We start from the raw sequence: 19,427 nt of genomic DNA on the forward strand, positions 1-19,427 counted from the left end.
GTCTTTATAGCTGTCCAAAATAAAATAAAAAATATAACAAAAATGTCTCTATACGTGTTTTTTTACTCATTTGTCAAAAAATGCTTTATCAATATGCTGCACAAGCTAATCTTTTTTTGTAAAGCGTACAGTAAAAGCTGACTGTGTGAGTTAGTTATTTAACATCTTGCGAACTGTGCACGGGGGTTATGAATGAAAAGAAGCTCCGCCCCCTTGCTTGTAAACGCCTCACACTACCTGGAAAAGTCAGGTTGCGTCTTTGGATACCTCAGCGGCGTTGCTGTCTCTCACCACTCCACAAGGTAAAAATCTATTTGCAATATATGCAATGTTACTTGCTTGGCTCTTTTCGCTTTTTAATTATTCATTGTGGAAGATACCTTTCGCCTAAAAACATTACTGATTCAATGCATATGCTGCACATGATGATAGATGTACGCAGCCTTACCTCTATTTCTCTTAAAGTTGAAATGCATAATATTTCCCGCTTAGTGGAAAACATTATGGTATAAAATAAAATGTTTTTAAAAAATCAATGTTGATTTAAATTATTTCCTGTTGGAGTGAGGTGGGTCAGTGTTCTGTTCAGGTTTTGGAAGGCTATAACAAAATGGTTTATTTAAAACCTTTATCCACAACATAAGTATTACTTGAATGTTGACAAAAAAGTTTCTTGTCTGTATAGAAAGATCTCATCTAATTTTCTGAACTGCTTCATCCTCATTAGGGTGGCGGGGCATAGAAAGATAGACTAATATATTAATTATTAATTTAAGCATTATTGCAGTTAGAATTTTCCAATGTAGTATTCCCATTTTTACATTGTGCAAAAGTTGCATTTCTTGAGGAGTTTTAAATGTTCACAGTTAAGTGAGGTTCAGATTATACCCCGACCCAGTTCCATCGAGGAATCAGGTGTTAATCCATTCCCTGCACCAGACTCAGAGGAACAGCTAACCCTAAGAGGCGGGCAAGCAGAGTACATGTCAGAAGATTAACCAACCACTGTTTTTTAGCTCTTTAATCCGCTACTTTTTGGAAGGTTGTGTAACTGACAGGAACAAAAAGGCTTTACCTACCAAGGGACTGACCTCAGATTTGGACATGCACCCATTTATGTAAGCAGTCCGAAGAGAACATTGGTTGTGAAACCGGCCGTCGAACGCCAATCCTATTCTCCACTGTCCTTCCGTTGGAAAGTTCAGAGATGGCTCAAACACTTGCCCTATTTCATATAGTATCAGTAAAAATATGATTATTAGAATTTATTCTCATTCATTCCTTCATTTTACATACTGTGCACAGAGAGACAAACGACCATCCATACTCACAATCATATTGCCACCAACGGGAATTGAGCCTGTGTCCGCCCACATCAAAGTCAGGCGAGAAAACCTCTACACTATTAGGGAGCATATAATTAAATATGTTAATAAGATATGTCCACAAAGTAAAGACAGACAAATTCCCTAAGTGGCCATATACAATTTTCATTTCCACAAATTCCTTACACTATATAAGTGATATACTATACATCAATGCATTAGTTCTTACTTTCCAAAAGCGTTTGCGTACTTCATGTACATCATGCACTTATAAAATATGTAACATTACCGTAATTATTTAATGAATACCCTTTTAATGTTTCCTGTCGCATTTGTTTCAGGAGTCTACGGTCACCTCAGAGCCAAGATGGGGCGGAAAGAGATCATTTGCAACTGGAAAAAACCTGTGAACAACATCAAGGATGTGTTTGACTTCAAGGGGAAGATGGGATCGTAAGTTACATGCACCAATGAGAGAGTTTGAGATGTCAAGGTGGTTACAGGGTGCCACCGTATTAACACTGCTATTTATACCGAACCTGACTACCTAGTCCAAATTTCAAAAGGAGGACACCCAAGGCTAAGAGTGGCACAGGTTTAAAGATAATCGCTTTTCACCCCCCCCTCGATCTGATTTTATTAACGGAACCTTTTATGCAATCTATGTAATCAGCCTCACTCGCTAGCAGAGGCTTTCGTCCCAATTTGATAAAGTCCAAGTATGTTCTCCAACTACCCTTTCAGCACATGTGTCAAAGTGGCAGCCTGGGGGCCAAATCTGGCCCGCCGCGTCATTTTGTGTGGCCCGGGAAAGTAAATGATGAATACTGACTATCTGTTTTAGGATCCAATTAAAATGAAGAGTATATATATATGTATATTAAATGTCCTGATTTTCCCCATTTAAATTAATAATTGTAATTTTTTAAAACATTTTTTTCTGTATTTTTAGTTCAAAAATCATTTTGTAAAATCTAAAAATATATGTAAAAAAAGCTAAAATAAACATTGTTTTATATCTGTAAAAAATAAATATTCAGGGCTTTTCATCCAGTTCTTTTAATCCATTTATAAAATATATATATAAATATTATATATAAAATGGTCCGGCCCACATAATATCGAGTTGACGTTAAATACGACGTTGACGAATAATTTCCCACGACAGCTTCGTGTGACATGAAGTTGACGACAACAACATATAATGCAGCAGCGTTGGCTGTATGAAACACTTGTTCTCTTAATTATAAGCCTGTTATGTCATTGCTGTCTCGTGGGCACAAAGCTGCTTAAAGTACTCTTATCATGTACTGGCTGTGAATAAGTGTTCTCTGTGTCTGGACCTGATCAGTGACGTCAGAATGGAGCAGTGTGGGAACATCCTAGCTCCACTTCCTTATAGGATTAGAAGTCTGAGTGTCCTATATGAATAAAGTGTACTCTACTGCATTTTGCCATTGTAGTCCAATATATTAGGAAAAATAAAAGAACAGTGCAATAACAAGCTGCAAGATCTTATCGAAGAGAGGCTTATATGTGATTAGATTTAATAATTAGTTTGCCTGATATGCACTTCATGACCCAATTTAACTTTTTTCCATTGTTTTTTTTTTTGTAGGGGATCCTTTTCCGAGGTTTTCATGGTGAGAGAGAAGAAAACGGGGAAATTGTTTGCATTGAAGTGCCTGAAGAAAAAGCACCTCACTCACAGCAACCTGGAAAATGAAATCAATGTTTTAAAGAGGTAAAACATTGATTATTTGATTATGCATATAGAGAAAAAAAAACTTAAAAAGGATTGCATCAGATTTTTGCACAACTTAGTGTACTTTAAAATACATTCTTGAAGTACTCTTCAAGTACATAGTTTTTTTTAATTACATTTTTTTGTGTGGAATTTTGTTGCTAAGGTCTGCATTCATTTCTAAATGTCTTTAATATGATTTCAGGATAAAACATGACAATGTGGTCGGGCTTGAAGATTTTTACGAGAGTCGAACACACTATTACCTTGTCATGCAGTTGTAAGTGGATATTACAATTTATTCTTCTGACCTGTTGTTCGGCATGCAAAATATAAATAATACTTGTCTTGTGTATGCAGGGTTTCAGGTGGCGAGCTATTTGATCGGATTCTAGATAAAGGTGTTTTCACCGAGAAGGATGCAAGCATGGTGATCAAACAGGTGCTTGAGGCTGTCGGCTATCTGCATGAAAACAGCATTGTCCACAGGGACTTGAAGGTAACACACATGCACAGTTTACAATGGCACATTTAAGTTTGTAGCAGAATATTATTTATGACTTTGTACTCACCCATGTTTATCTTTTTGTTCCTTCCTTGCAGCCAGAAAACCTGCTCTATTATAGTGCGGATGAAAATGCAAAGATCATGGTCAGCGATTTTGGTCTTTCAAAGACATTGGAGCATGGAGTTATGTCCACGGCATGCGGTACACCAGGATATGTTGGTAAGACACTATGTAGGGCTTGCATAGAATTGAATGAAAAGATTTTTACTAGTAAATTTGTTCTGCTTTTAAAATAAATCAAAAAGAAATTAAGTTATTGCTATTGCTCGGACAATACATTTTAGAGACATTGTTTTATGTAAGTGTGTAAATAAATATATGTCTTCACTTTCTTTTATAGCTCCAGAGGTTTTGGCCCAAAAACCTTACAGCAAAACAGTTGATTGTTGGTCCATTGGTGTTATTACTTATATCTTGTAAGTAGTAGTGCAATAATTGTCTTTTTGGGTTTTAGACATACTTGTTACCCCTGTATTCAAGATCAAAACAGTACTCTATAATGGAAAGTTTTAACTCTGTTGTTTCTGTTTTGCAGACTATGCGGATACCCTCCATTTTTTGAAGAGAATGAAACACGTCTGTTTTCAAAGATCATGAGAGCTGATTATGCCTTTCACTCGCCCTTTTGGGATGATATTTCCCAGTCAGGTACAAAATAATTGACAAAAAACGACTATATGTATATGATTGTGTTTTTTCTCTTCCTATGACTAAAAACTATTACATGATAGTGTTTTTTTCTTCCTACGACTTTTTGTTCAAAACTTATGGGATACTGTATACATTCTGTTTTCGCAGCGATCGACTTTGTTAAAAATATGATGGAGAAAGATCCATTGAAACGATTCACCACTGAACAGGCCTTGCGACACCCATGGTGAGTCCCCCCCTTAAGAGATATTACATACAAATATGACAAGTTATTAAAATATATCACTGACTGTATTACAGGATTGCTGGACAAACTGCTAAAGATTTGGACATTTATCATTCTGTGTGTGAGCAGATGGAACGAAACTTTGCCAAATCTAAGTGGAAGGTTAGCAAATGCAGCGTTCGAAATATTGCACATTTATTGTGAAACCGTTACAACACAAATCATTGCTTATGATCATTCACATCCTGATTTGACAATAGTAAAGTCAAGATAGAGTCAAATATATTTCAGTTTGACCTGTCCTGATCAAAATTTTGCAACTCAACATGACAGTGAAAATACCAATTTCAACTCATTTCTTTGTCAACAGCAAGCCTACAATGCAAGTGCCGCCATCTATCACATGAAGAAACTAAAGGAGTCCTCCAGGGATCTTGGTTCTACTGCTCTATCACTGCCCCACATCATTGTCCAGACCTCTTCTCAGGCTGACATCGAATCTCTACGATCCTGCGATGCTCACGATCATACCTTGGACCCAAATGGAAATCCTTTCCATGCCTCCAATCATCTCACTTGCAGTGGTTCTGAACCCAACAGGAGTCTCTGCCCTCCACTAAGAGGCCAGCATAGTGAACCCAACTATCTGCTTGCAGAACCAAGAGAAGTCCACTCATCAGAAAATAACACATCTTATATGTCATCAGTAAGGTAAGTAATGCTCCGACACTCAATAACCTTTAATATGGTATGAGCCTCTAAAGATGAATTGTGTTGTAGCCTGGGTGCCGTGGCTAAGAGGAAGGACCCACCCCTTCAGTCTGGTGTTTGTTCTATCATGTGATTGGTTAGCTAACAAGGCAAATCAAATGTAAGTAAAGGCTTTTCCTGATTTTTTGTTGAATTTTTAGCTTGAAAAATCGCTGCGTGTTCTGAAATTGCCCAAAAACTCTCATTTCAGTTGACATTACAAAGAGGCATTCGTCCTGGTTTAAAGATGTCAGCATGTCTACTGCTCGGGACTTCTGCCCTCTGATCTGAGGAAAATATTTTCCATTCACTGATGGACTCGGGGGGCGGCCCAGTGGATAAGTGGCCTCACAGTGGGATACCTGGGTTCAAATCCAGGTCGGTCCACCTGTGTGGAATTTGCATGTTCTGCCCGGGCCAGTGTGGGTTTTATCTGGGTACTCTGGTTTCCTCCCACATTTCAAAGACATGCATTGTAGGCTGATTGGACACTCTAAATTGCCACTAGGTGAGAGTGTGAGCGTGAATGGTTGTTTGTATTCTTGTGCCCTGGCTTGAAGTCAGCTGGGATAGGCTCCAGCACCCCCTGCAACTCCAGAAAATGGGATGAGATGAGATAATTAACTGTAAAACACTGTATTGCACTTTGCTTTTTTGCTTTTTTCTTAGATGGCATCTATATTGTCATGTACTTTCATCTGTTTTCTCTGCTTTCATTGATTTTTTTCTGTAATTGCACATCATTTGATGGAAAGACAGGTTGCACATGGAAATTACAATTTAGTTAGTGCACAGTAAACAAGTAAATATGAATCATTCATTTTGTTTGGTTTGGAATATGTATCAATGTGAATAAATTTGTCAAGTGCCACAAATTGGTATGATAAGCTCTAAAAATGACCAATGTAGTGAAATGCATTTTTTGAACGTATTTTATTTTGTCAATAAATGTAGATTAGCTTTGCTTTTTCTTGTGATACTATGTTTTACCTTGTAAAAATCCGTCATAATTCTTTACATGATGAGGTGGCACAAGTAAAGGTTTTATTAAATATGATGGGCTCTGTAAAAATAGCAAAACATTAAATAAATAAAAGTACAGGGTGTCAATGCAATGTTGACACCATTTGAAATATGAATGAAACAAAATTAAATAGGTTAAACACTGTAAAAAAAACTAAGGAAAAAAAAAAGAACCATTTTCAAATGAATTATGCAAAGTTTTGCTAATGTCCATTTTACTTGACACCATAATACACAGAATTTGATTGCTGAATTTAAAGGTGAATGTCAACATTGACATCAGTGTGAATTGGCTATGTAAGCACACTAAATGATGTCAACTTTTTGGGACACTAAATTATACTCACTTAAATGTGGTACAATTTGTTTTGACTTGTCTCAAGAGATCACTGAAAAAGAATTGTATCAATTTGCAGGTTACTAAAATCGAAACTTTGGCATCCTCGTCATCCATCATATGTGCAAGATAATGGAGACCTGTAACAGCAGTTTTTGAGGAATATATAAAGAACTTTTTACCTTATTGAACAATGATTCTGTTAAGGGTTGTCCTGTAGCATGCTTATAGCATTTTTTTCTCCTCAACCCTGGCAATCGCTCGAATCAGTGGCTTTCTTTTGAAGTATTTTCACAAGATCTTTAAGCTTGACATCGAGTCCCTCAAGTTTTGAGTACTTTAGAAGAATCTCGTCCTGCAGTGTTTTCAATGAATCTGCTTTTCCTGTAAGGAGGCAAAGAATTTGTCATGAGTTTAGCTGTCTTAGGAGTCACAAGATATCATCAAATGCAAATGTTATTAATATCTCGCCCAATAGTGTCAGCAAACTCAACCAGGCAAGTTCATCAATGTTTCAATGAAAATGAGTTGAAACTTGCTTATTTCTTTGACAATACCAAAGCATGTACAGTTAATGGAAAGCGTTTGGATAGATGATGTAAACATTTTGCAAAAACAGATCTGGCCTCGCTATATGTAGCAAATGTATTACCTTCTAGAGCATTCAACATGCTTTCAGTATCATTGGCCAGGATCCCAGCGTCCTGCTTTAGCTTTTCAAGCCGTTCGGCCCCTGGACCCTCAGTTCCAGGTGGCGTTCCAGAAGCAGCCTTTTCTTTGAGACGATCAAACTGTTCCTGCACTGCCGGCAGATCCTAAACACACATTGGTGCATTGTCTTAATATTAATTAGGAAATTGTGAATGGTTCTAACAGTTTACCATAAAAAAAGCTCATCTAGTTTTAGCATGTGAGTACATTTTTAAAACCTTGCAGAATAACAAATGTATTTATAATATCCCCTGATTTCTTTATGATCTCCAAGTGACCTGATCAGCAGCAGCAGCTTTATCCTCAGCTTCAGTTGCAGTTACTTCTGTATCCTGAGCATCATCAGCCACTTCTTGGAGTAAGTCTTTGAGCTCATTTAGTTGGGGTTTGATTGGATCAAGAATTTTTGATACATCATCCAGGGTATTCTCTATTGGGTTCAGCTGTTTTTTGGTCTAAATGAAAAAATATATACATAAAAATGACTTTTTTTATAGAGTAATTCCGATTTTCACAGGCTTTAATATCCTCCTAGACATGTTAAAGCTCTGGTACACTGAAAATTTTCCTCTGTCCAACCTCAGTAAGATTTCTGTTCAAGTCATCTATTGAATCCATGCTGTCCTGCAGTTTGGCCTCCATGTTAGAGATGGATTCCTCAAAGGTGTCAAAACCTGTCAGTAGTTCATCCACATCACCCTTCACTCCTTGTGCTGCGTCCCTGTAAATAAATTGAAAAAAATGTCTCTACAAGCACTCGGCAAACCATTTGCATCATTTGAGGCAGGTTCAGACAAATCACACTCCAAATCAAGACCTTCAAGGCTAGAAGGTCCAGTTTTGTCTAATCACAGAATATATTGTATTGCATGGTAGAAAAGAAACCTAATTCTTAGACTGTCATTGGTGGATTGAATGGATTTCAAGTCAATTGCTGTTAAAAGCTTTTTTCCCTGTGAATTCTATGTAGCTGTACGAGCACTGAATGTGTTAAAGAGAGTCATTCACCTGGTATCTTCAGCCTCTTGCAATAGTTTTCTAGCTTCATCCAATGGTCGGGCCGACTCATTTAATATGGACGTACTGTCAGGTAAGTTTTTGGCCAGATTTTTCAGCTCATCCAGCTTCTTCTTTAGTAAAGCAGGGGTTAAAGGCATTTTGGATTTCAGGATCCAATCACTCACATCTTGAATGTGGGTCAAGTTGGATGATGGATCTGGATGCAGAAATAACACAGGTAATGTTTAAGAACAATATGACTTCTGATTTAGTAAGTTGGAAACTATCTCCCATCCGGTGAAACAAAGTAGGAATTTGAACTGCTGGTAATAACATGGGTAAAAAGGTGCTTTTGTTTTGGAAAGGCCAATTGATCTGATTAAAGAAGGCTTTCATGGCTTACTTTTTTTGCCATTCAGCCTCCCTTTGCACAACGATTAAATATACCTGACAGGAAGTCTTTGAGCTCTTTTACAATATCCTGCGCGTCTTTCAAGTCATCATCGAGGTCGCCTTTGGTCTGTCTTAGCTTGTTGGACAGGTCGTCAGTTAACTGTCGGATGTCATCAGTGTCTTCTTGTGTGTCTTGAAGCTGTAAAGAAAATACAATTCAAATACATATACGTATTCAATAAATTCAAATAAAAACTTTTAAAAAATAATCTCAGTGAGAAACCTAAAAAAAGGGCATGTCTTCTTGTGTAAAATCCCATTTTGCTTCTTTTGGGTGTGGTTTTTACTCTGGTGCTTCTCATAAACCGAAAATGACATTAATATAAATTTGTACCTTCTCTGCAGCCTCTGTAATCTTGTGACTGAGCTTTTCCAAACGATCTTTGACATCCTTCACGTCAGCATCTGCCCTTTTGCTCAGTGGCAAGGCACCAACACATTTTGATCCCTTCTCACAGGGCATTGATCCCTCGGGTGGACACAAGTCGTCACCCTCACACATGAGCGGGGTACAAGGCTTGGACCGAACACTGCCACACACCTGGTGTAATATTCATCATTTAGAGAAAAATTGAACTACAAATTAGTGGATATTTGGTACCTTTTTAGCAGCAGGGGTGAGGTCTGGTTGGGTTGCCATGTTCTGATGTAGTTTGTTGAGATCTCTCGTATTGTTTGGAAATTCTTTTTTATGAAGCTCTAAAGTATCTTCTCTGAGATCCGCTGATTCCTTTACCGTGTTTGTGCTGGTATTTATTTTCTTGGAAGCATCTGTAGAATCGTCGTAGGCGTTTTTGATGGTAGTGAAATCTCCTGAATGAGAGAAAAACTATGAGCAACCTGATGAGTTTGTCACATTGTAAGCAGGAAATAGAACAGTTAGAACACCTGACAAGACAGAATCCTCATTAGAATGCTGGTTTAAATTGTGTCTAACAGACTTTAAAATTGTAGTTTGAATCACTAACCTGCATTATTTGGAGTGATTGAGTTTTTCATGGCATCTTTTTTGATATTGTAGTCCACAGTTAGGTTGTTCAACAGGCTCTGAAGTTTGTCAAGCTCTTTGTTCATATCCGGTTGGAGTGTCAATGGGGTGAGGTCATTATCTACCTTGTCCACTTGGTCCCTGTGCGAGACAAATAGAACAAAGTGAGTTCAGAGAAGATGTGTCCTTCATATTGTCGCAATCTATTCATTTATCCACCAATCTATCAATATATCCATCAATTTTTTTGTTACACCGTTCATCCTTCTGAGTTTTAGGCTCCGGAGATAACCTAAGGTTAGCCACACATTCACACTTCCACATAATGGTAATTAAATCTCATTGCCAATACAGAGATCAGGTGTAAACCACCACTCCAGTAGTAACATTTATCATCATTATACGTAATGATTAAGATGAATGTTAACAGAAGACTTTCAATACCTTAATTTGTTGAGTTTGGACAGCATATCATCAATTTTGGCTGTAGAACTTGGAGGAAGGGAGACCGAGTTCCGTATCAAATTTAGGCGTTTTTCTAGTTCTTGAATACGGGGCTCAAAATTTCCAAGATTAGGTGAACCTCCTGGACGAGATGGGATTTTTGTGATCAATCTCTCGATGGCTGAAGTGAGGCCTTTTCGTCGTATGTCTAATGAGAAGAAGCAAGAAGGACACATTTTGCAAGCAGGGAAAGACTCGCAGTGTCCTCTACTGCATGAGTCACATCTGGCCCCCGTGATGCCGGGACGACACAGACAGCTTCCAGTCTGTTTGTTACAAACTTGGGTCCCTTCAGGGTCACAGCGACAAGCTGAGAGGATCAGGGGAAACAAATGAAAAATATGTACCATCAGAAAAGTGAGTTTAAATAATTTTTGGGGAAAATTTCTTTGGCTTCATATTACTTACGCTTGCAGCCAATTAGAGGGTCTCCGTACATGTTATCTGCGCATTCAGTACATGTTCGACCTCCAAAGCCAGATCTGCATTGGCACTGCCCTGTCAACTGAAAAGAGAAGCAGAAAAATATATATTTTCTCAAATTGGACGAATAAGAAAACACCACAATTAAATAATAAATTACACATGCAATTGCACAGAGTATTAAAAAGGGTGCAATGAAACGTACAACCACAAACACACCACCCGCCGAGTAGGAATCAAACTCAGACTTACTAATATAAGTCTTTCTTTTTATTACAGGAGTAAGTCCCAATGTTTGTAGGAAATAGGTCAAACCTGGTCGCAAGTATCGCTGAGCGATTTGGTTGGATCACAGCTGCAGAGTTCGCAGCGTTGGAACTGTGGTGGCTTCCAGTAACCTCTTGCACACGATTCACAATTCTGGCCATGGAAGTGTGGCCGACAAGGACACTGACCAGTCACTGGATCACAGAGTTCTGAAAATGATCCTTCCAGAGAACAGGAACACTCTAGATTGGGGAAAATGGTGGAAAGCCTGTATCAAATTTCTTTCAGTCTGAAATGACTCATATCTCTCCCCAAAAATAAATAATTAACTGACTCACTTGAGCATCCCATAGGATTGGCTGCAGAAAGGCCATAATACCCTCTTTTGCACTTTTCGCAGCGTGGGCCTTCCACATTGACTTTACACTGACATAAGCCTGTGTTGTCATCACACCGTCCCCCGTTCACTGTTCCTTCAGAACTGCAAACACAACCTGGTGGAGGAATAGCTCAAATAAGGGCAAAGTGTACAAAGTCCATGCAAAGATACTATAGTTTTGGGTGGAAAAATATATATCGATCAATAAAATAGACAGCCCACGACTGACTGTTGACTTACGTATACAAGCATCTGGACGATCCATCTGACTGTTAGGATTCAGCTGGTAACCAGGTACACACTGGTCACATTTAGGTCCCATGGTGTGGTGCAAACATCCGTCACACACACCTCCGCTCCTCCGCCCACTGGCTTCATACAAAGCTGGGTCAAAATGACAGCTCTGGGCATGGTCGTTACACTCACAACCTGAGGTGTACAAAAAGAACACATTAAAGAAATATTCTTTAAGCTACGTGCATGTAAATCAACAGTATAAGTTGTATGTAGATACGAATATATTGAAATATAGTTCTTGTTGAACGGTTGTTTGGTTGTTGATTCGACAATGAACATTTTTAAAAAAAAAAAAGGTAGACATCTGGTAATAGCAGCTATTAATTTACAGGACATTCATTTTTTTAAAGAGTCTATTATGTCTTACGTTGGCAGGTGTGAGTGGCAACCCCCTCCGCAGGTCTCCAGGGTAGATCATTGTAGAGAACCTCACAGCGCTCACAGTTCACACCAGCAGTGTTATGCTGACAGTCACACTGAGGGCTCACCTGTAGTTATTAAAAAATATACCTGCTTAAACTAATTGAGGATTGTTTGAAACGGCAGTGGTTATATTTAGAGCACTCAAGTCAAGCAAGCAATAATCTTTACAGAGATGAAAATTGAAGTTAACCCGCATTTAACAGACCTTATTGCCTGCCTCCAGCAAACAGTGACTGGCATGGCCGTGACACATGCAGCTTCCCATTACTTTCATCTCCTTCAAGGCAAAAAAACGGCTCAGCGCCCTGCCTGGTTGTTGAGGCACGTCGCCCAGCTCGGCCAGGGTGACCCTTAAACCAGTCAAGCCAGTCACATCTGGGAGAAAAACACATTTCCGACAAAAGCTATTTAGTTCTGTCATAGCCCAAGATGTAAAAGAGTGGGCAGTGAAACCACAATATGTCACTGTAGGGCAAGGGTGTCAGACTCGGGTTGGTTCCTGGGCCGCGTTAACATCAACTCGATTTCATGTGGGCCTGAGCATTTTAGATATAATATTTAGATTTTTTTTAAGAAATGGAATAAAAGAACTGGATTAAAATCCCTGAATATTCAGGTTTTTTGTATAAAACAATGTTTATTTTAGCTTTTTATAAAAAGAAACACAAACACTTACCTTTCATCTTGGGGCTACTGGGATCTGGAACATAAGCATATTGACGTAATGGACTGAACTCAATCTGGAAAAGAGAATACTTCATTTATTAGTATTTTGCATTAAAAATGTTGAGTTGCACTTTTTTATCTTCAAACTCCCTAGTTGATTTATTGTTTCTTTAGATTAATATGCTAGAATTATTTTGTTGAAACATCCACATAGAATGGAACCTTGAGACAGACTCCTGTGACTGAATAGCTCGTGTTATAGCAGCAGTTCTTACTGTATGGTCTTGATAGGGATTTGCTCCAGTAGGGGGCAGAGAATTACAATATATCTGGTCCAAAGAAAGGGGAGTAGATGTAGGGACCCCTGGAAATGATCTCTGGCAGTCTGAAGCTAAGTAGAGGGTAGGTTGCCATGTCCTGCCATTATCCAATGACTTCTCTACAATCAATGCTTTGGGTCGAGGTCCCTGTAGATACATTAATATTCAGAAATTGTACATGCACTTACACTGCAATCAAAAAATAATAAGACAAATAGGGAAATTTAGGTCAAAAAATGCATTGTGTTATGGCCACACACCTTGAAGCTAAGGATCAGGTTGTCAAGTTTGAAGAGATTGTTGAGGTCCAATTGAATTGATACTGGAGTCAATTCTACAGGAAAACAATAAAAGAAATTCATGACATCACAGCTATATTTTTGTTGATAATAGTGTAAGTGTGTGTAAATATATACTTGAGACATTATACTTTTTTCCCATTATTCTCATCTACAGAATATCCAGTCATCTATCACCAATCATCGGCGGACATACAAAAATACCATAATTGTTTAGCATCTTATAAATGTCATTGCCAACCTTTTCTAGACTGCCACCATCTCTCTGGCCCAGCAGTTGAGAGCACTTCCTTCAAAGTGTGGGCCAATGGCCCATCTGGGTTCCTGGAGTCACATGGGCAGCACTTTGTCTTCCTCTGAAGAACAAACACAATCATTTATATTAAACATTCCTTACACACATCAGCATTTATTTATATGCAGTATTGATCAGCATAGTGGGTGAAAGGGTGGCCACATGAGGACCACTTTATCCTCCCCTGAACAATAATAATTGAAAATTCAACTATTCTTAAACAGCATTTTTGTGTACTATTATTAATCAGGGTTGCTGGCTGAATAGCCTGTGTGGGTTCCGTTCTATTCTATTAGTGATGTGTGATGTATGAATTTGCTTTGACGCCATCAATTGAATAGAAAGTGTAGAAGTGGTGACATCCCAGCAACTCCTGTTGCAAGTTAAGTCAATATTTAGCAACTCCTTCTACATGTGGGAAGTGACTCTAACCCTGGCACAGAGTAAGAGACTGGACACCAATCCACGAGGGAAAAGTTGCTAAGCATTTGCTCATTGTTGCAACATCACTGTCTCACCATTTTGCATCATGTTTACGTGCGTCAGGTCACACTATTTACCATCAAGATTTTTGCTTGAATTTGAATTAGCTTGTTTGCTGATTATCTATTTTTTGTTTCATATTTAATGGAAACAAATGAAAGATTAATTTTGATTAGGGAATTAAATGTCTGGTCGATTTGACCACCAATATAACGTGCAACACATTTTATTCAGTAAACTCTGATCCAGGTAATGTTCTTATTTGAGTATTATGTTTAACTGTTTGTTGTTTTGGCGCAATTCTTGTTCACCTCAGGCAAACATGCCATGAACCTTTTGCCTTCAATCCTTGCCAGTGTTCTGGTGGTTGACCTGATTAAATAAATCCAATTTGAGTATAAATATATACAAAGTTTAAAATTAAAGCATTAAATGCCTAATCTAAAATGTCTTTCCGATATCAACATTCTCAGCCTCTGGCTACTGTGACAACGAAATTTCCCGAATACGGGATGAATAAAGTTATCCAATCCAAACCAAAATCCGCAAAAACCACGACACGTGAAAAACGTTTTGTGCCGAGCGTACAAATGGTTTAGCACATGGTGTTGCAGACAGCTCTCAGATAAAAAATAAATAAAAAAGAGAAAGAAAGAAAAAGGTGGCAAAAGGGCAAAGTTGCAAAATGAGAGTCCAGGCACTGAAATGAGACTGTTTGGCAAAAGGGGCACCCGGCAGTCCAGCCAAAATTACCACAACCTTTGTATATGTGTCTGTCGTGTTTTCACTGCGACCTCTCCCTTATTTGCCACATTTTGTAATTACCACCTACCTTTACCAAGATTTCACTGAAAATAGGATTTCTGATCACGGCATGACTTACACTAATAAGATGACTTGTTATTTTGCACACGTCTGATATATTTAAGCTCAATAAATAAATGTTCCACTCTTAACTTTTGAATTGATACTTAAATTTGTGCGTTCTAAATGGACAAATGGGAATGTATAAACAGTTGAAACAAACAAATGTGATGTCTTTGTACAGGTACTCAGAGAAATCTGTTATTTTTTTGCCCATATTTCCAACATATCAGTCATGAACCACCACAGTTATGCTGTTTCACACAAAAAAATCTGTGGTCTTTTGCTTTGACAATTATCATATCATGATCAGAGACACCTGCACCTCTAATGGAGATTGAACATGTCAAGAGGCGTTAACAACAGCCTAATAGGTCATCAGAAAGCTGTCTGTGTTGGCAGATATCATTCAAATGTTGCCGGCTCTTACCATTTGGTATGGCGTGCAGAACACTTCGGCGCCCGTCAGCCCACATGTTGAGGAGGCATGGAGCTGATCTGCCCGACCCACGAGCAGGTCACTGCTACGTGGGTAACAAGCTCCTCGCGAGCAGTCAGTCTGGGCGTGAGATACTGCGGCTATGGCTGAGGGAGGAATGACAGAAGACTGCTTAGAAAGTATCTATAATCTACCTAAAATATCTCTCTGTCTGTCTATGGTTGAGTGGTTAGCATGTCGGCCTCACAATTCTAGGGTCGAGAGTTTGACCCCAGGTTGGTCCTCACTTTGTGGAGTTTGTGTATTCTCCCCGGGCTTGCGTGAGTTTTTTCTGGGTTACACCGTTTTCCTCCCACTACCCAAAAACATGCACGTAGGCTAGTTGAACACTCTAAATTACCCAGAGTTATTAGTGTGAATTGTTGTCCAATGCAGGGTGCCCAAAGTCAACTGGGATAGGCTCCAACAACCCCAGTGATCCTTGTGAGGATAAGCGTTTCAGGAACGAATGAATGTCTGTCTATGTGGCCTTTTTCAGTACATCGTACTCGACATCAAGTGAGTGATTTGATTAAATCTGTTCTTTCCAGTTCAGTGTCTTGCCATTTTGAAAAGGGAAAATATGAATCAGCCTTTAACGAATGGAAAAGCAAGCACAAACTAAGCCCCGTGTGAGACAATAACTATTTAAACAAGTGCCGTCATGACAGAAAGCATGCAGGTTCATTCTTTGCGTAAGGTATGCGTTGTACATTAGATGGTTCCTAGTTTCATTCTTACCATTCCTTTAATTTATGGAAATAAGTGTGATTTAAATCTTAAAGAAGACAACAAAGAAGAGAGGTGGAAAAGTGGGGGAAGAAACTTAATCTTACCAGTAAGAATTAAAAGTAGGGCCATTTCCTAACGGCTCCTTTACAAGTCTGGAAGAAAAAAGCAAATGAAAAGATTAGTAACAGATTCAAAGCAATTAATAGTTGTTTTTTTTAAACGCGAGAGTTACCTTTTAGTCGAAGCTGCTAGTGCGCGTTACTGATCAGCTGCACTTATACACACCGTAGACTCACCTGGACAATATGATAGTGTGCGTGTGTCAGAGGCACACCCTTTGGCACCACTCCCTTCACTCCATTAATCAACACATGCACATGAACACAGTTATAAATACCCCATGTAGTCAATGTCGAGGGTTTGTGCTTTATGTATTTTTATTCTACTTTGATTGGAAATTATGAATAAAGATGTGAGAGTCAGCTAGATGGTTATAATCATATTTCATGAAATGTCGACACACTTTAAAATTGTGATGACGTTATCAACATATTACTATAATCTGTGTTGTGTTGTTCAGGAATAGTAAAAAAATAACACGATACACATGATCTGCAAACACGTGCCCTGAGGGGTAAGTTTTACTCACTTGAGTGCAAATGTAGCTTCAGGCTCAATTAAACATTCACGCATACTTTTCCTGTATTCTTCACAGACATGCTTACTAATACCAAGCACAGGGTGTGTACTGTGATTCAACTGGCGCACAAATTCAGATTACACACAACTCAGACAAGTACTGTCATGTCATGTCTGCAGTTTGTGGAGCTGTTTTACCTCTTGTAGGGTAACAACTTGGTGTGTTCTGTCTTTCAACACCAACTCAGAGATTACAAGGCTTTATGGATAGATGAACACATATGTCTTAATATGAATACACTGTCCTTGAATATAAGCCAAATCTGGTTCAATATAGATGTCGGGATATTGCACATGACTTTAGCACATCTTGTTACCACATAGCAGTTCACCAAGCAATAGAGTGATTGTAATTCACGTAAAACCAATTGTTAGTCATATTATGACAAACACTTGTGTGTCTGTTTAACTGACTGCTGTGCAATTCCACTCTGAACACAGTTGAAAACAGCAGTCTGAGGGTCAGAGTAGTAGGTGACAGAGTATGCACAACCTTTCCTCTAATTCTGAATCTGGTAAAGTGGAAGTCATTAATCGCAGGCCTGCAAAACATTGAGGAAATCTCTATCAATGATATTGAGCATATGGTCAGATACCACAATGGTGAAAAACAAAAATATAAGCAATGTAGTTTGTATATTATAAGCAATTTGACATTTAGGTAATGAACTTTATTGCGATCATTGTAGTGTTTTATTTGACTTTAGCTGTAGAATGTCAGATTGAAAAAAAATATCTAAAAATTAAAACAAACTGTGTATTCTGGGAAGGAGACTGTGAAATATTAGAGCTAAAGCATACAAACATTGTAATTTATAGAACGTAAAAGGAAAGTACTTTGACTGTGAAAAACAGTAATATCTTTCCGGTTGCCATTTATAAACAACAAAATAACTGATACGTGCCACGCATCTTTAATTGAATAGAATTTGTTCTAGCAGACATGAGATTGAATGGGCCGAGGGCGTTTTGTCACATGATAATTGGACATCAGCCCAAAGAGCGCACATGGGATAGACTACCGTGGCCGCCTCATGAATATTGAGCAACTGGCTCAGTAAGGGAGGAGACAGTGTGGATATAAATGACCATAGTATCGAGTCATGAGAAGTTCTGCAAAGAGACTACAAGTTATGATTAAGATGGGCCTCTCCTCAACATCATCAACAACAGTGAGTTTTCTTTCATTAATTGCTTAACGTAGGAATATACCCGCTTGGTGGAAATTAAGAACTCAGATGGAAGGAAAATGCACATCTCTTAAAATTCTAGATACATCTGGGTGAAACTTTTTGCTGCCAAATTCCAATATGTAAAAGTAAATAAGGATTAGTATTTTGTAGTCATTTCTGTTGCTTAATATAAAGCAAATGAGAGATATGATCTTTTTCATTGTTAACTGTAGATACATTATAAAATCCATGATCATATTGAATGGATGATGGACTTTAATATCAACTGGTCTGAGGGCAACTGTTACTTTTATAATGGTGTTTGATATTCCTGCTATAAAAGACAAACTTATCTCGTTGGACATTCCAACTTGTAAACATGCACAAGAAATTAATCATTGAACATGTAAATTGTGGCTGGATCGTCATTACCCTTACTTCTATGACTATGAACCACATGTTCATTTTCGCAATGTTTCTAATCATCATGTTTGATTATTTCCTAGATGCAAAAAGAGCTTTTGGGAAACTCTTGCATATCAGATGAAGAACAATTCCAAATGGACGGCATGCAAGAGTTTTTACAATTCTCCAAAGAGATGCTCAGTCAGAAACCCAGTCGGTACCTGCTCAAGGTCTACTTGATGGGTTCTGTGTTTGCAGTACTGGGGACTGTCATCGGGTTGGTTGAGAAGGTGTCTCACCCGTTCTCTTCAGGAGAACCAATGGATGCAGAGATGTTCATGATGGCTGAGCAGCAGATAACTTTTGCACCCATGACCCAAAGCGATGTTAAGGTGCAGGAAATAAAGCAGGAGAAAGAACAGAGCATGACATTCGCCAAGGTCCAAGGTCTAAGAAATTTGTCTAATCGACTTCAAGCTTCGAGAAGCTGAATTCTTTGTCGGGGACTGCTCGTAAAACTATTGTGCAACATGAACAAGGACTGCTTGGACGTACAAATGAAAAGACCAAAGGAGCGGCCATTCACAGTCCTCTAGTCAAAATATTAGAAACACCTGTGAGAAGACTCACTCATCAAATGTAAAAAAAATGCACTTTACAAATCTCAAGATACATTCTTTTTAAACACATCAATAAATTATTTTTCTATTTGAATTTATTTGTGCGTATGTGTTTTTCTACACTTCAAAACTAATTATGACGTCAATTTGCAAATATTCATTCAGGATTTTAGATCTTAAAAAGTATATTTAGTTGAAAATGAATTGTTCAGAATATAAAAAATGTAAAGCAAATGTGCTGACAAACTATTACTTATTGCTGCCTTGGAGATGTTACAAGTGCTGTTAAACTGCATTTATATTGCCACTACAGTAGACTGAGTTTT

At 38.3% G+C, this 19,427-nt stretch overlaps 2 protein-coding genes across 2 annotated transcripts; one reads left to right on the plus strand and one right to left on the minus strand.

The window, feature by feature from the left end:
- The first annotated feature begins 182 nt into the window (after positions 1 to 182).
- camk1ga (calcium/calmodulin-dependent protein kinase IGa) lies at positions 183 to 6,228 on the plus strand. Its single transcript, XM_077726213.1, has 13 exons — positions 183 to 302; positions 1,667 to 1,778; positions 2,944 to 3,069; positions 3,275 to 3,349; positions 3,430 to 3,568; positions 3,673 to 3,796; positions 3,978 to 4,053; positions 4,173 to 4,285; positions 4,436 to 4,514; positions 4,589 to 4,676; positions 4,885 to 5,225; positions 5,295 to 5,385; positions 5,476 to 6,228. Exons 2-12 carry the CDS (start codon positions 1,693 to 1,695, stop codon positions 5,356 to 5,358), a joined length of 1,311 nt encoding a protein of 436 aa, XP_077582339.1. The 5' UTR covers positions 183 to 302; positions 1,667 to 1,692; the 3' UTR covers positions 5,359 to 5,385; positions 5,476 to 6,228.
- lamb3 (laminin subunit beta 3) lies at positions 6,179 to 16,857 on the minus strand. The gene is made up of 23 exons (XM_077726200.1): positions 16,438 to 16,857; positions 16,310 to 16,357; positions 15,426 to 15,580; positions 13,595 to 13,709; positions 13,315 to 13,388; positions 13,010 to 13,201; positions 12,745 to 12,808; positions 12,274 to 12,443; positions 12,013 to 12,133; positions 11,589 to 11,777; positions 11,308 to 11,463; positions 11,018 to 11,211; positions 10,688 to 10,784; positions 10,220 to 10,589; positions 9,756 to 9,916; positions 9,389 to 9,600; positions 9,122 to 9,328; positions 8,782 to 8,926; positions 8,344 to 8,551; positions 7,915 to 8,056; positions 7,614 to 7,790; positions 7,277 to 7,439; positions 6,179 to 7,008 (listed from the first exon to the last, which is right to left on the minus strand). Exons 2-23 carry the CDS (start codon positions 16,332 to 16,334, stop codon positions 6,869 to 6,871), a joined length of 3,477 nt encoding a protein of 1,158 aa, XP_077582326.1. The 5' UTR covers positions 16,335 to 16,357; positions 16,438 to 16,857; the 3' UTR covers positions 6,179 to 6,868.
- Between the last annotated feature and the right edge of the window lie 2,570 nt (positions 16,858 to 19,427).

Source organism: Stigmatopora nigra, chromosome 10, assembly GCF_051989575.1.
Source record: "Stigmatopora nigra isolate UIUO_SnigA chromosome 10, RoL_Snig_1.1, whole genome shotgun sequence".
NCBI classification, from domain to species: Eukaryota; Metazoa; Chordata; class Actinopteri; order Syngnathiformes; family Syngnathidae; genus Stigmatopora; species Stigmatopora nigra.